The 12,501-nt window shown below is 34.5% G+C and overlaps 1 protein-coding gene across 5 annotated transcripts in view; it reads right to left on the reverse strand.

Moving 5' to 3' along the window:
• The window catches only part of FZD3 (frizzled class receptor 3), a 102,284-nt gene that overhangs the window by 39,635 nt on the left and 50,148 nt on the right, over nucleotides 1-12,501 (reverse strand). For 3 of the 5 annotated variants that reach the window (XM_082402780.1, XM_082402781.1, XM_082402783.1), the window contains one exon: nucleotides 9,716-9,766. The exons of the other annotated variants lie outside the window; for them this stretch is intronic. In XM_082402780.1, the coding sequence (XP_082258906.1) occupies nucleotides 9,716-9,766 (51 nt within the window). The remainder of the gene's footprint in view (nucleotides 1-9,715; nucleotides 9,767-12,501) is intronic. 5 annotated transcript variants of the gene reach the window in all.

Genomic DNA, 12,501 nt, shown 5'->3' on the forward strand with positions numbered 1-12,501 from the left:
ATTAAGACCTACAGTAATTAAGACAATGATAGAAGATCAAGACAAGGATAGAAAACAGACTGTAGAACAGCAAAATAAGTTTCACAGATGGAAACTTGATACTGTCTGACAGAGGCAGCATTACAGATCAGAGGAGAAAGGATGGACTAATCAATAAATAGTGCTAACTACACATCTACATATTTTAAAAATGATACTGCCTCCTCACTCCAGATCTGAAAATAAATTCTATAGACTAAAAATCCAAATCTGAGAAGAAGCAAAACCTTAAAACTGTTAAAAGAAAACAAAGGAGAATTTTTTTTTAACAAGGTAAGCTAACTCACCATCTATTTTAAAAAATTTATTTATTTATTTTTATTTATTTATTTGGCTGTGTTGGGTCTTCATTGCTGCATGCCGGCTTTCTCTAGTTGGCAGTGAGCTGGGGCTACTCTTCGTTGCCGTGCGTGGGCTTCTCATTGCGGTGGCTTCTCTTGTTGTGGAGCACGGGCTCTAGGGGTGGGGGCTTCAGTAGCTGCAGTATGTGGGCTCAGTAGTTGTGGCGCATGGGCTTAGTTGCTCCGTGGCATGTGGGATCTTCCCAGACCAGGGATCAAACCTGTGTCCCCTGCATTGGCAGGCGGATTCTTAACCACTGTGCCACCAGGGAAGTCCCAGAGGAGAATATTATTTACAACCTTTGGGTAGAGATTTCTTAAATAAGATACAATTAAAAAAAAAAAGAAAAAGAATAAATAATATATATATTAAAATTTTAAACTTCTGCACATCAAAGGACACCATTAAAACAATGAAAAACCAAAGTTATATGGTATCTGTAATGCATAAAACTAAGAAATTATAATCCAGAATATATGTGTGTATATACAAGCAATTCACAGAAGAGGAAATCTAAATAGCTAATAAGTTATTTAACTTATTGTAAGTTATATAAGAAAAGAAGTTCAATCTCACTAGTAATCAGGGAAATACAAATTAAAATAGCAAAGAGGATTGCCAATAAGACTGACAAAAATTTAAAAGTCTGACAATTGGTATCAATGTGATGGTGAGGATGTAGAACAATGAGAACTCACTGTACTTTCATATGAGGTTCTAAATTGGGACGACTATGGGAAACAATTTAGCAACATCTGGTAATGCTGAAGATTCACAAGATCCAACAGTTCCATTTTTAGTTATACATTCTAGAGAAACTCACATGGATGCACAATACTCACAGCAGTATTATTTATAATAGAGTAAAAACAATGTGCAACCTAAATATACATTAAGAGTAAAATAAACAAATGTGATATATTCATACAATAGAATACTGAACAGCAAAGACAGCAAATCAACACATACTGTACATATTACCATAGATAAATCTCACAAAAAGAATGACAAAAGCAAGCTACAAAAATACATACAGTTTAGACACTGTAAAGTTTTTAAATACTTCAACTAATATATTGTTTAGGTAAATATATATATGAGTAAATATGTAAGTAAATACACAATAACACCGAATCCTGGATAATGATAGTTTAGAAGGGAGATTCAATCAGGGAGGGGGACGTGGTGTTTTGTTATTGTTTTATTTATTAAATGAGTGATAAATCTATTGTTGTTCAATGTATTATTCTTTATAATATACATGTATATGACATATAAAAATACATATAAATACCTGTATGTCAGAAACAGTTATAATACCTTTTAAAAATAAAGGACAAAAAGGAAGTCAAGGCTCCTATAATTTCAAAATACTTTGTTCCTTTCAGAGAGGCAATAATTTTGAAATTAAAGAGGCACTAGGTAGGGTAGAGAACTAATTAGTAATTCACCCCTTTAACTAGATCTTTATCAAGCTATCTTCCTTTTACTTCTAAGTTTATCTTCTGCCATCCTTGGCCCACTGATTTATTTGTAACCCTGTGAAAAATATGTATAGTAAGCTGGTATTTCAATTCCCAAGCTTTCCTTCAATCAATAGAGGAAATGATAAAACAAACTCCACATTTCAAATATTTTGCAAATAATCTCATTTTCTTTTCCAAACACAAAGTCTACCTTAAAAGAATGCTTTCTTCTAAATTCAAGAATGGCTAATGGCAATGAAGAAAGGTAAACAATTTAGATCCTAATTAACTTTACCAATGACTGCTGTAAAACTCTGGGTGATGTCAACTTTTAGATAAATAAAAAATAAAATTTAATGATTAAAGAACAAATTTTTATCCCATTATTTAAGGGACACACAACTTTCCAAGTGACAGACTGGTCAGGGAAAAAGATGAGAAAATGGCTTCAGTAAACTGACAGGAAATAAAGGAGAGCATGTCTGGTTAGAAAGGAATTGGTACAGAGCACATATACTCAGAAGAATAACCACAGAATATTAACATCTCAAAGATTTATCATGACATCTGGATATATTGTGCCTATTATTTAATTAACCTCATGGAAAACTCACAAATTAGGTAAGAAAAGGCTTAAAGCCAAAATTCACTCAAGAACTTAAAATGAACACAGAAATAAGTTATCTCAATTCTATTCCTTTGCTTTGATGACATTATGAAACAGAAAATTCTACTTCTTCAGAAGTTACATTTGATTAAGCAAAGGACAACATCTTGAACTTTCATCCTAATTATACTGAGGGAAAAAATGATCATTACTCTTATGTCACTTTAATCTTAAGAACTAGAAATAGCTAGAAAATGCAACAGTATTCTGCACACATATACTTTACAATAATGGATGCAATAACTGGGAAACAAATAATTTAAAACTCCGTAGAATTTATGCTTAATCTTGATGCACACAGAAAACTCTTAATCAGAATTCACAGGATAATGATGCTCATTCATCTGTGAAAAGCATAACCTTTTTTTTTTGGATTAAAGTAATAAACTATTTTTTTTTCTCAAACCAAATCAAATTAAAGGTAAACCATATTGAAAAGTTCCATTCTTTCTTCTATATATGAACTGAAGAATAACCAGTAAAAATTTTAAAAATTAGTTTGTTATTAAGTATAGAATAATGAAACAGAAAACATGGCTTAGACTTTCCTAAGCATTACAACAAAAGATCAACTTCCTCAGCCTGAAAAAACTATTTAGGAGATAGACCATGTTCAGAAATGAGTTCTTTGAAACTCCACAAAATTGTCCTGTAATCTCATGATTTACAACAAGAAAATAAGATATTAAATTAAAAAATCTGAAGACAAATAAATGGATATTCCATTCTTATAGATTGGAAAAACTAATACTGTTAAAATATCCATATTGCCCAAAGCAATCTACAGATTCAGAGCAGTCCTATCAAAATTCCAATGGCATTTTTCACAGAAATAGAACAAATCCTAAAATGTGTATGGGACCACGAAAGACCTAAATAGCCAAAGCAATCCTGAGAAAGAAGAACAAAGCTGGAGGCATCATTCATGCTGTCTGATTTCAAACTATATTACAAGCTACACTAATCAAACAATATGGTACTGGCACAAAAACAAGACACATAGATCAATGGAACAGAATAGACTCCAAAAATAAACCAGTGCATATATGGTCAATTAATTTCTGATAAAGGAGCCAAGAGTACACAATGGGGAAAGAACAGTCTCTTTAATAAATGGTGTTGGGAAAACTGGACAACCACATGCAAAAGAATGAAACTGGACCCCTATCTTACACCACACACAAAAATAAACTCAAAATGGATTAAAGACTTGAACATATGAGCTGAAACCATAAAACTCCCAGAAGAAAACACAGGTGGCAAGCTCCTTGACATCAGTCTCAGTAATGATTTTTTGGATCTGACACGAAAAGCAAAGGTAACAAAAGCAAAAATAAACAAGTGGGATTACATCAGACTAAAAAGCTTCTGCACAGCAAAGGAAACCACCAACAAAATGAAAAGGCAACCTCCTGAATGGGAGAAAATATTTGCAAATCTTACATCTGTTAAGGGGTTACTATCCAAAATATATAAAGAACTCAAACAGTTCAATAAAAAACCCCAAACAATCCAATTAAAAAATGGGCAGAAGATCTGAATAGACATTTTTCCAAAGAAGACATACAGATGGCCAACAGGTACTTGAAAAGATGCTCAACATCTCTAATCATCAGGGAAATGCAAATCAAAACCACAATATCACCTCACAACTGTCAGAATGGCTATTATCAAAAAACAAGTGTTGGATGTGGAGAAAAGGGAACCCTTGTGCACTGTTGGTGGGAGTGAAGAGTGGTGCAGTAACTATGGAAAAGAGTATGGAGATTCCTCAAATAATAAAAAACAGAACCACCATATGATCCAGCAATTCCACTTCCGGGAATTTATTCGAAGAAAACAAAAACACTAACTTGAAAAGATACATGCACCTCATGTTCACTGCAGCATTAGTCGCAATAGCCAAGACATGGAAACAAGCTAAGTGCCCACTGATGGTTGACTAGATAAAGAATATGTGGTATACATATACAATGGAATACTATTCAGCCATATAAAAGGATGACATTTTGCCATTTGTGACAACATGGATGGACCTTGAGGGCTTATGCTAAGGGAAATTAAGTCAGACACAGAAAAACAAATACCTTATAATCTCATTTATATGTGGAATCTTAACTGCCCCCCCCAAAAAAACCCACCAAACTTAGAACAGATTGGTGGTTGCCAGAGGCAAATGGTGGGTGATGGATGAAATGGGTGAAGGTGGTCAAAAGGTACAAATTTCTAGTTATAAAATAAATAAGTCATGGGAATTTAATGTACAGCTTGGTGTCTGTAGTTAATAATACTATATCGCATTTCTGAAAGTTGCTAAGAGAGTAGATTTTAAAAGTTCTCATCACAAGGAAAAAAATTTTTTTAACTATGTATGGTGATGGATGTTAACTAGATTTATTGTGGTGATCACTTTGCAAAATATACAAATATTGAATCATTATGTTGTATACCTGCAACTAATATGTTATATGTCAATTATACCTCAATCAAAAAAAAAAGAAAAAACTAATCTCACATTCTACAATACTTGAAATAATAAAACAATTTGCATCTTAGGAAATATAGGCACAACCAAACTTTCTAATTTTATGAATATCATATTCTGAAACACCAGAATCACTTTTCAGAAAACACACAAGGTTCTATTAATCATATTCACTTTAAAAAATATTTTGCCTTTTCAGTTTCAGTTTAGCCCAAGGCTAGGAAAGCTCTATGAACTTTTCATTAAGGATATGACATGTATGAAAACATGGTTTTATGGTTCTAATTTATGTTTATGGACATAAAGCAAAAAATATGACATTCAGCAGCAAAATAATTGCACAACTATCCTTTCTGGGTCTTAAGGTCATAAGATGGTTATGGAGAGAAGGGAATTAAATTTAGTGACCTCCTAGTGTGTGCTGGGCTCTTTTAAGTATATTGTGACTTACTTCTCAAAACCACCTTATGGAAAAACAAACTCTGGAAATACATACAAGAAACCATATATGGCAGTTACTGGTAGAGATGGAGAGGGGGCGAAAATTGAGAATACGAGGAACAAGAGTAGGAATAATGCTTCACAATATATATTTTTAACATTATAAACATTACAAGTCACCTATTCAAAAAATTAAATTAAAAAACAGAATCAGAATTTTAAAAAACCCTAAAGAACAAGAGGCCTATGAGAAGAGCAATAAAAGGGGGGTGGGGAGGGCATCTGTCAGGAGTTCTAGATCATCAATTGATATCTGATGCAGCTGATTATAGCATTAACCCAATTCTGGTCTATATATACATTTTGCTGTATTTTTTTTTCTACAGGATTTTAGATGTCTTTCCAAATTACACATTGTTATTGGTATTTTATAGAAACAATATTTGTTTAGTTGTATATATATGTTCACAACTTTATTTCATCATTCCTTCTTGCATCTCCTACTATCTATGAGGTCATTCTTCTTGAAATATAACTTTTAGAAGTTCTTTTAGTACAAGTCTTTTGGTGGTAAACTCACAGTTTTTGCTTCTATGGAAATGGCTTTATTACATCTCTGTTTCTGAGAACAAATTTGAGTTTTCCAGAACATGCAAAGATGAAGTTTGCAGTGCAAGATCTTTATTAGGGAACAGTATCTGTGAAGGAAAGAGTGGAAGCAGGATTGGGCAGAAGAAAATGACCTGCTGTGCATTCTCAGAAAAGCCTTTTGCCAAACTGGTAGGGAGTTGTGGAGTGAATAAGGACCTTCAGAGGGTCCCATGCTGGGCCAATGGCCAGGCCTTCTTAGCCCACCTAACAATCGCTGGTTGCAGGCCACCCCAGATACGGTCTGACCTCAGATAAAGCAGCTCTCTGCACCTGAAGGGTGTCAGCTGACCCCACTCCCTGCAGCTGAGCAGCATGCCTTTCTTTAAAGGGCATCTGGCAATGCATCCCCAGGTCTACCACAACAGTTTTACAAGGTACAAAATTCTGGTTGAAAAGTTTGTTTTTGTTTTTGTTTAAATATTTATTTGGTTGCACCAGGTCTTAGTTGCAGCAGGCAGGTTCCTTAGTTGTGGCATGCGAACTCTTAGTTGCGGCATGCATGTGGGATCTAGTTCCCTGACCATCGATCGAACCCAGACCCCCTGCATTGGGAGCGCGGAGTCTTATCCACTGAGCCACCAGGGAAGTCCCTGAAAAGTTTTTTTTCTCTCAACATTTAAAAGATAATATATCGTCTTCTGGCTTTCACTGTTATTGTTAAGGACTCTGCTGTCATTCTACCTGTTGGTCTCTTTTAGATGATGTCCTTTTTTGAGACTGTTTTCAAGATTCCTGTCTTTGGTGTTCTACAGTTTCACTAAAGTGTGGATTTCTTTTTATTTATCCTGCTAGTGGTACATAGAACCTCCTTGGTCTGTGAATGTGCATGTTTAGCAGTTGTGGGATATTTGCAGCCATTATCTCTTGAAATATTGTCTCTCCTACATTTTCTCAATTCCCTCCTGGAACTCCCTCCTGGGACTCTATATTCCTATTAGGCCTTCTCATTCTGGCCTCCATTTCTCTTAACATCACTTTCATATTTTCCTTGTCTCTCTTACTGCATTCTGGATACCTTTATTTTCACCTACTACTAGTTCATTAAATTTCTCTTCAAACAGCAGTCTAAACTGCTGTTTTATATTTCAGAAATTCATCAATTGAGTTTCTATTTCAAAAATTATCTTTCTGGATGCTTAATTTTTAAAAAATCTTCTATTCCAAGTAATTTCTTGTAGATTTGTAATCTTTGTGACTGTATCTGTTATTTCCATAAATGTTAAACACTTATCTATTCTATTATTCAGTTTTGACAATTTCAGTATCGACAGTTCTAAGTTTGATGTTGCTATGTCCAATGACTCTCAGTCATAGTGGCTTGTTTTCTCATGTGTTTGGTGTCTTTATATTGTGAGCTATTTGGTTAATCAGTCAGTGGGAATCCTGGAGAAAGAATTTGTTCCAGCTGATTGCCAGGAGGTACAACTAACCTGCAAACACTTCAGCCTATGACCCTGATGATTTAGGCTAGCAAGGGAGTTCTGGCTCCCTTTCTCAACTTCCCAGCTGGCCCAAGTCTCAACTTCCGCCAACAGCCAACCACACTTAGGTTACCTTTCCCGTCTCATCCACCTAATTGACTCTGTTTGACGAGCCCTAGCCCCTTATTGTGCTGGTTCCAATTCATAATAATTTTTGAATTGGGGGACTCTTTGGCAATCTCCCCAAATATGTAAGACCTGTGATGTCTCAAAGAGTGTGTTCTTTCCAGATTTTACTGGTTCAGACTTTAATTGCTGATGCTCCTATTTAGACATATTGTCAGAAGTCATATTGTCTGAAGAAACCTGAGTGTATTTTATTATTTTCCTAATGTTCTACGTTAAGACAAACTTCTTAGCTCTTTCTTTAGCAAACTTACAATATTAATGAACTCAATGACCTTAACACAGCTTAAAGAGTCACTGATAGAATGTTTGTGATTCAGTAGAGGAAATAAAATGGAAGATTTCACATTTGACATGATCAGGTAGGTGGTTAGTAGTCTCTGGAATCAGAAATACAATTCACACCCCAGCTCTAGCACTTACTGTAAGAATTTGGATAGGTTGGGGCTTCCCTGGTGGTGCAGTGGTTAAGAATCCGCCTGCCAATGCAGGGGACACCAGTTCGAGCCCTGGTCCAGGAATATCCCACATGCCGTGGAGCAACTAAGCCTGTGCGCCACAAATACCGAGCCTGCGTTCTAGAGCCCACGGGCCACAACTACTGAGCCCACATGCCACAACTATTGAGCCCGTGCACCTAGAGCCTGTGCTCCACAACAAGAGAAGCCACTGCAATGAGAAGCCCTCAAACTGCAATGAAGAGGAGCCCCCGCTCGCTGCAACTAGAGAAAGCCTGCGTGCACCAACGAAGACCCAACAGAGCCAAAAAAAAAAAAACGAATTTGGATAGGTTGTATATAATTATGAGACTCAGTTCCTCATTTATAAAACTGAATACAATCTAACTTAGTGGGTTATTGTTAGGATTAAAGGAAATAATGTGTATAAATTTGCTAAGTACAGGACCTGATACATAGTATATACTTAATAACTAGAAGCTTCTCGGATTATTGCTTCTGTTTTACTATTCCCATAAACTAGTCAAATTATTTCTTTAAACTGGTGTGGTGATGACTTCAAAGACAACTGGAAATAAGATTTATTGGCATGTCTTTATTACAGTGATGTACTAGAATTTATTTTATTATCATGATATAATACCAGATTTTATTGAATATTTTTAATACCATTATGTGATAGAGTAAAATGATGATCTTCAGAACACCGTAATGAGAATGAAACAGTGACAATTTCCATGGGACAGAAAAGTGTCAGAGGTTATGAAAGAATTCTCAAAAGTGATAGAGAACCACTGGTATGAAGGAATTCTCAAAGGTGATAGAGAATAATGCTTGCTGTAGTTCACGGGTTGGCAAACTACAACCTACAGACCAAATTTGCCCCAATTACGTTACTGTACACAAAGCTCTATTGGAATACTTCCATTTGTTTACATATTGTCTATGGCTGCTTGTGCATTACACCAGCAGAGCTGAGTAGTTCCAACAAAAACCACATGGCTGGCAAAGCCTAAAATATTTACTATATGACCTTACAAAGGGAGTCTGCTGTGCCCTGCTGTAGACTGTGGAAAGTACATTGAATTTTTTCCTAAACATGTGTAAACCATTTTATACCAGATATATCTGTAGTTAAGACTTAAATTGAACTCATGGCTTAGGCTATTTATTGTTTAGCAGATGCCAAAATAATAGCAACCTGTATATTTGAAAATATTAGTATTTATCCAAAAGTGCCATTTGACAGCATTTTACAACCTGTACATAATAGTATGAATAGTTTTAAAAATAAATTTAATATTCTATATTTCTAAAATATAATATTTTAAAATATTTTCCTACAAGAGACTTAGAATATTTTTTCAGGAATTCTCACTCTTTCCCTCTATTACAGACACTAAAAAATTTTGAGGAAAAATCAATTTGGTGCTAGGAAGTCACAGGCAGGATATTTACCACTTTAAAGATAAGTAGCAGAAAACAAAGATTAGTAGTATGTACTATATATTTTATACAGAATTATTTGTTGCCAGTAATGTTGGAACTGCAAAACATACCCATTTCCTTATGGTCCTTTCATAAACAATGCTGATTCCTTTTGGAATTGTCTGGTAAAAGGAAACACTCTTATCAGAAAATGAAGCTAAAATCGTTAAGTTAGATTTGATGTTATTCTGCTATTTTTGTATGTTTCTGAATCAAGATTAGATAAACAACAGATGGGTTGCCTTGTGTGGCTGAAAGAATACAAATAATGTTTTTTTGTTTTCTACACAAATAATTTTTTTAAAATTCTACAAATGGCTCTAATGTGAATTTGACAGTCTTAGCTCGGCTGCTTCTATTATGCTAACGCATTTATTTATATTTTGAAACACAGGTTCTAGTGTTTGAAAATCAATGTTTAAAGAAAAAAATGATGATTCTAGTACAGAATTTAAGAACAATCCTTTTTTAAACCTCAGGAATTATGTACATGTAACAAGAGAATACTGAAATTTTTCTTTGTGCAAGGCACTCTAGTAGGAGGTTTAAGTTTGTTTTCTCATTTAATCTTCTCTGCCACCCATGAGGTAGATATTACTATATTTAACATATTATTTCCTACATTTTACACGAGGAAACTGAGGCTCAGAATGTTAGAGACAGGACTTTAAAAAGCCCATGTTTTTAACCAGTATTTTACATGTGAATGGTTTTCCAGAAATATCAACAAACTTTGAAACTTGTAAACTCTTTCATAAAATGCTTTGAGCCTCTTAGAAGCCCCTGAAATAAATAAAGGGAATTACTTTTAAAGAAAACAAAAAACAAAAAACAAAAGCTAAGTACCTGTTAAATTACTAATGTGTTATTTAAATAATACATAAAAATAAATAAATAAATACATAAATAAATGATTAACACATAAGATGAAACATAGTCTAGGAATAAACTTTACTGATTTTAAACTGTAAAATATACATTATTCTGAAAACTCAAGCTATATTTCACAATTAATTCTTGATTCAGGCATTAAATATTACTTTCTCAAGTTTCATTTAAGCACTTTTTAAATAGACTGTTCTTGAAAAAACAGTTGGTATAAAGTATTTTAAAATCCAAACAGCAAATTTCTGTTTTCAGCAAGGACACTCATTTTAAATATTTTAAAATACTTCACACAAGTCCATTTTTCTTCAAATTATGGACTTAAATACATGCAATTTACATTAAACCCAACTGGTATTTTGAAACAATGTGAACAGCTACCTCACAAGCTGATTTTTCAAATGTTTTAAAGCTTCAGTAATATAAGAAATGACTATAAAGCAACCTCACTGATTTTCAAGTGAATATATATTCAAATATTACGTTCTCTAAGTAATCTGAGGAGGCTACCTCAAGTATAACATCACTGCTTAACACATTTTAAAAACTTCTCATTAGGAATTATCATCAGAACCTGCTAAGCATTCTTTTAGGTATGCTCAGTAATAGCAAATCTTGTTCAATTATGTGTGGATATTACTTCAAATAGAAATTTAACATCTCTAATGCTCAATTCACAAGTCTACATAAGATTCCCCTAAAGTAAAATTCTGAATGAAAGTTAGTATTAAAATTCTAGTATTTGAGGGCTTCCCTGGTGGCACAGTGGTTAAGAATCCGCCTGCCAATGCAGGAGACACGGGTTCAACCCCTGGCCCGGGAAGATTCCACATGCTGCGGAGCAACTAAGCCCGTGTGCCACAACTACTGAGCCTGCGCTCTAGAGCCTGCGAGCCACAACTACTGAAACCATGTGCCACAACTACGGAAGCCCACACTCCTAGATCCCGTGCTCTACAACAAGAGAAGCCACGACAATGAGAAGCCCGTGCACCTCAACGAAGAGTAGCTGCCGCTTGCCACAACTAGAGAAAGCCCGCGCACAGCAACGAAGACCCAATACAGCCAAAAATAAAAACAAATAAATAAATTAATTTATTAAAAAAAAATTCTAGTATTTGAGTTCCACTTATATGAGGTACCCAGAGTAGTCAAATTCATAGAGACATAAAGTAGAATAATGGTTGCCAAAGGCTGGGAGGCAGGGAGGAATGGGGAGTTACTGATTAATGGGTGCAGAATTTCAGTTCAGAAAGATGAAACTTCTCTCTCCTTACTTCAAAGATACCATGACAGAGGGTTTTTACAGGAGGATATACCAGCCCTTTCAAAGAGCAGACAGACCCTATTTATTGTAAAAACTGTTTCAATGAATAGAAGAAAAAAACCTCATTTTATGAAGCTATTATAACCTTGACACCAAAAAGGAAAAGGACAGGGCAAGAAAGGAAAAATGATCACAATCTATCTCACTCATGAGTATAGATGGAAAAATCTTAAATAAAACATAAGAATTGGAAAGCAAGCAAGATACGAATTTGTCCTTACTTGAAGACAACAGGATTTCTACAAAGAATATCTAAGAGAACCGATATGCAGTTAGAACTAATAGAAGAGTGTAGCAGGGATGCTCAATATAAGGTCAATATGCAAAAATCAGTGGCATTCTTGTACACCAGCAATAACCAAATGAAAAGTGTAATACAGAAAAGACCTCATTCACAACTGCAACAAAAACTGTACGGTACCTATGAACAAATGAATGAAGACATACATAAAGAAAGAAACTAAAAGATACTAAAATTCAGTATTACAAAGATAGCAATTTCTCCCAGATTCATTTAAAACCTAAAACAATTTCAATAAAAATCCAAACAGTGTTTTCATGCATAAATTATTCTAAAATTCATATAGAAAAGTGCCAAGATGGTTAAAATAATTTTGAAGAAGAATAAGGTAGAGGAAATGTGGA

Source organism: Balaenoptera borealis (assembly GCF_965194805.1).
Source record: "Balaenoptera borealis genome assembly, chromosome: 8".
In the NCBI taxonomy this organism is placed as follows: Eukaryota; Metazoa; Chordata; class Mammalia; order Artiodactyla; family Balaenopteridae; genus Balaenoptera; species Balaenoptera borealis.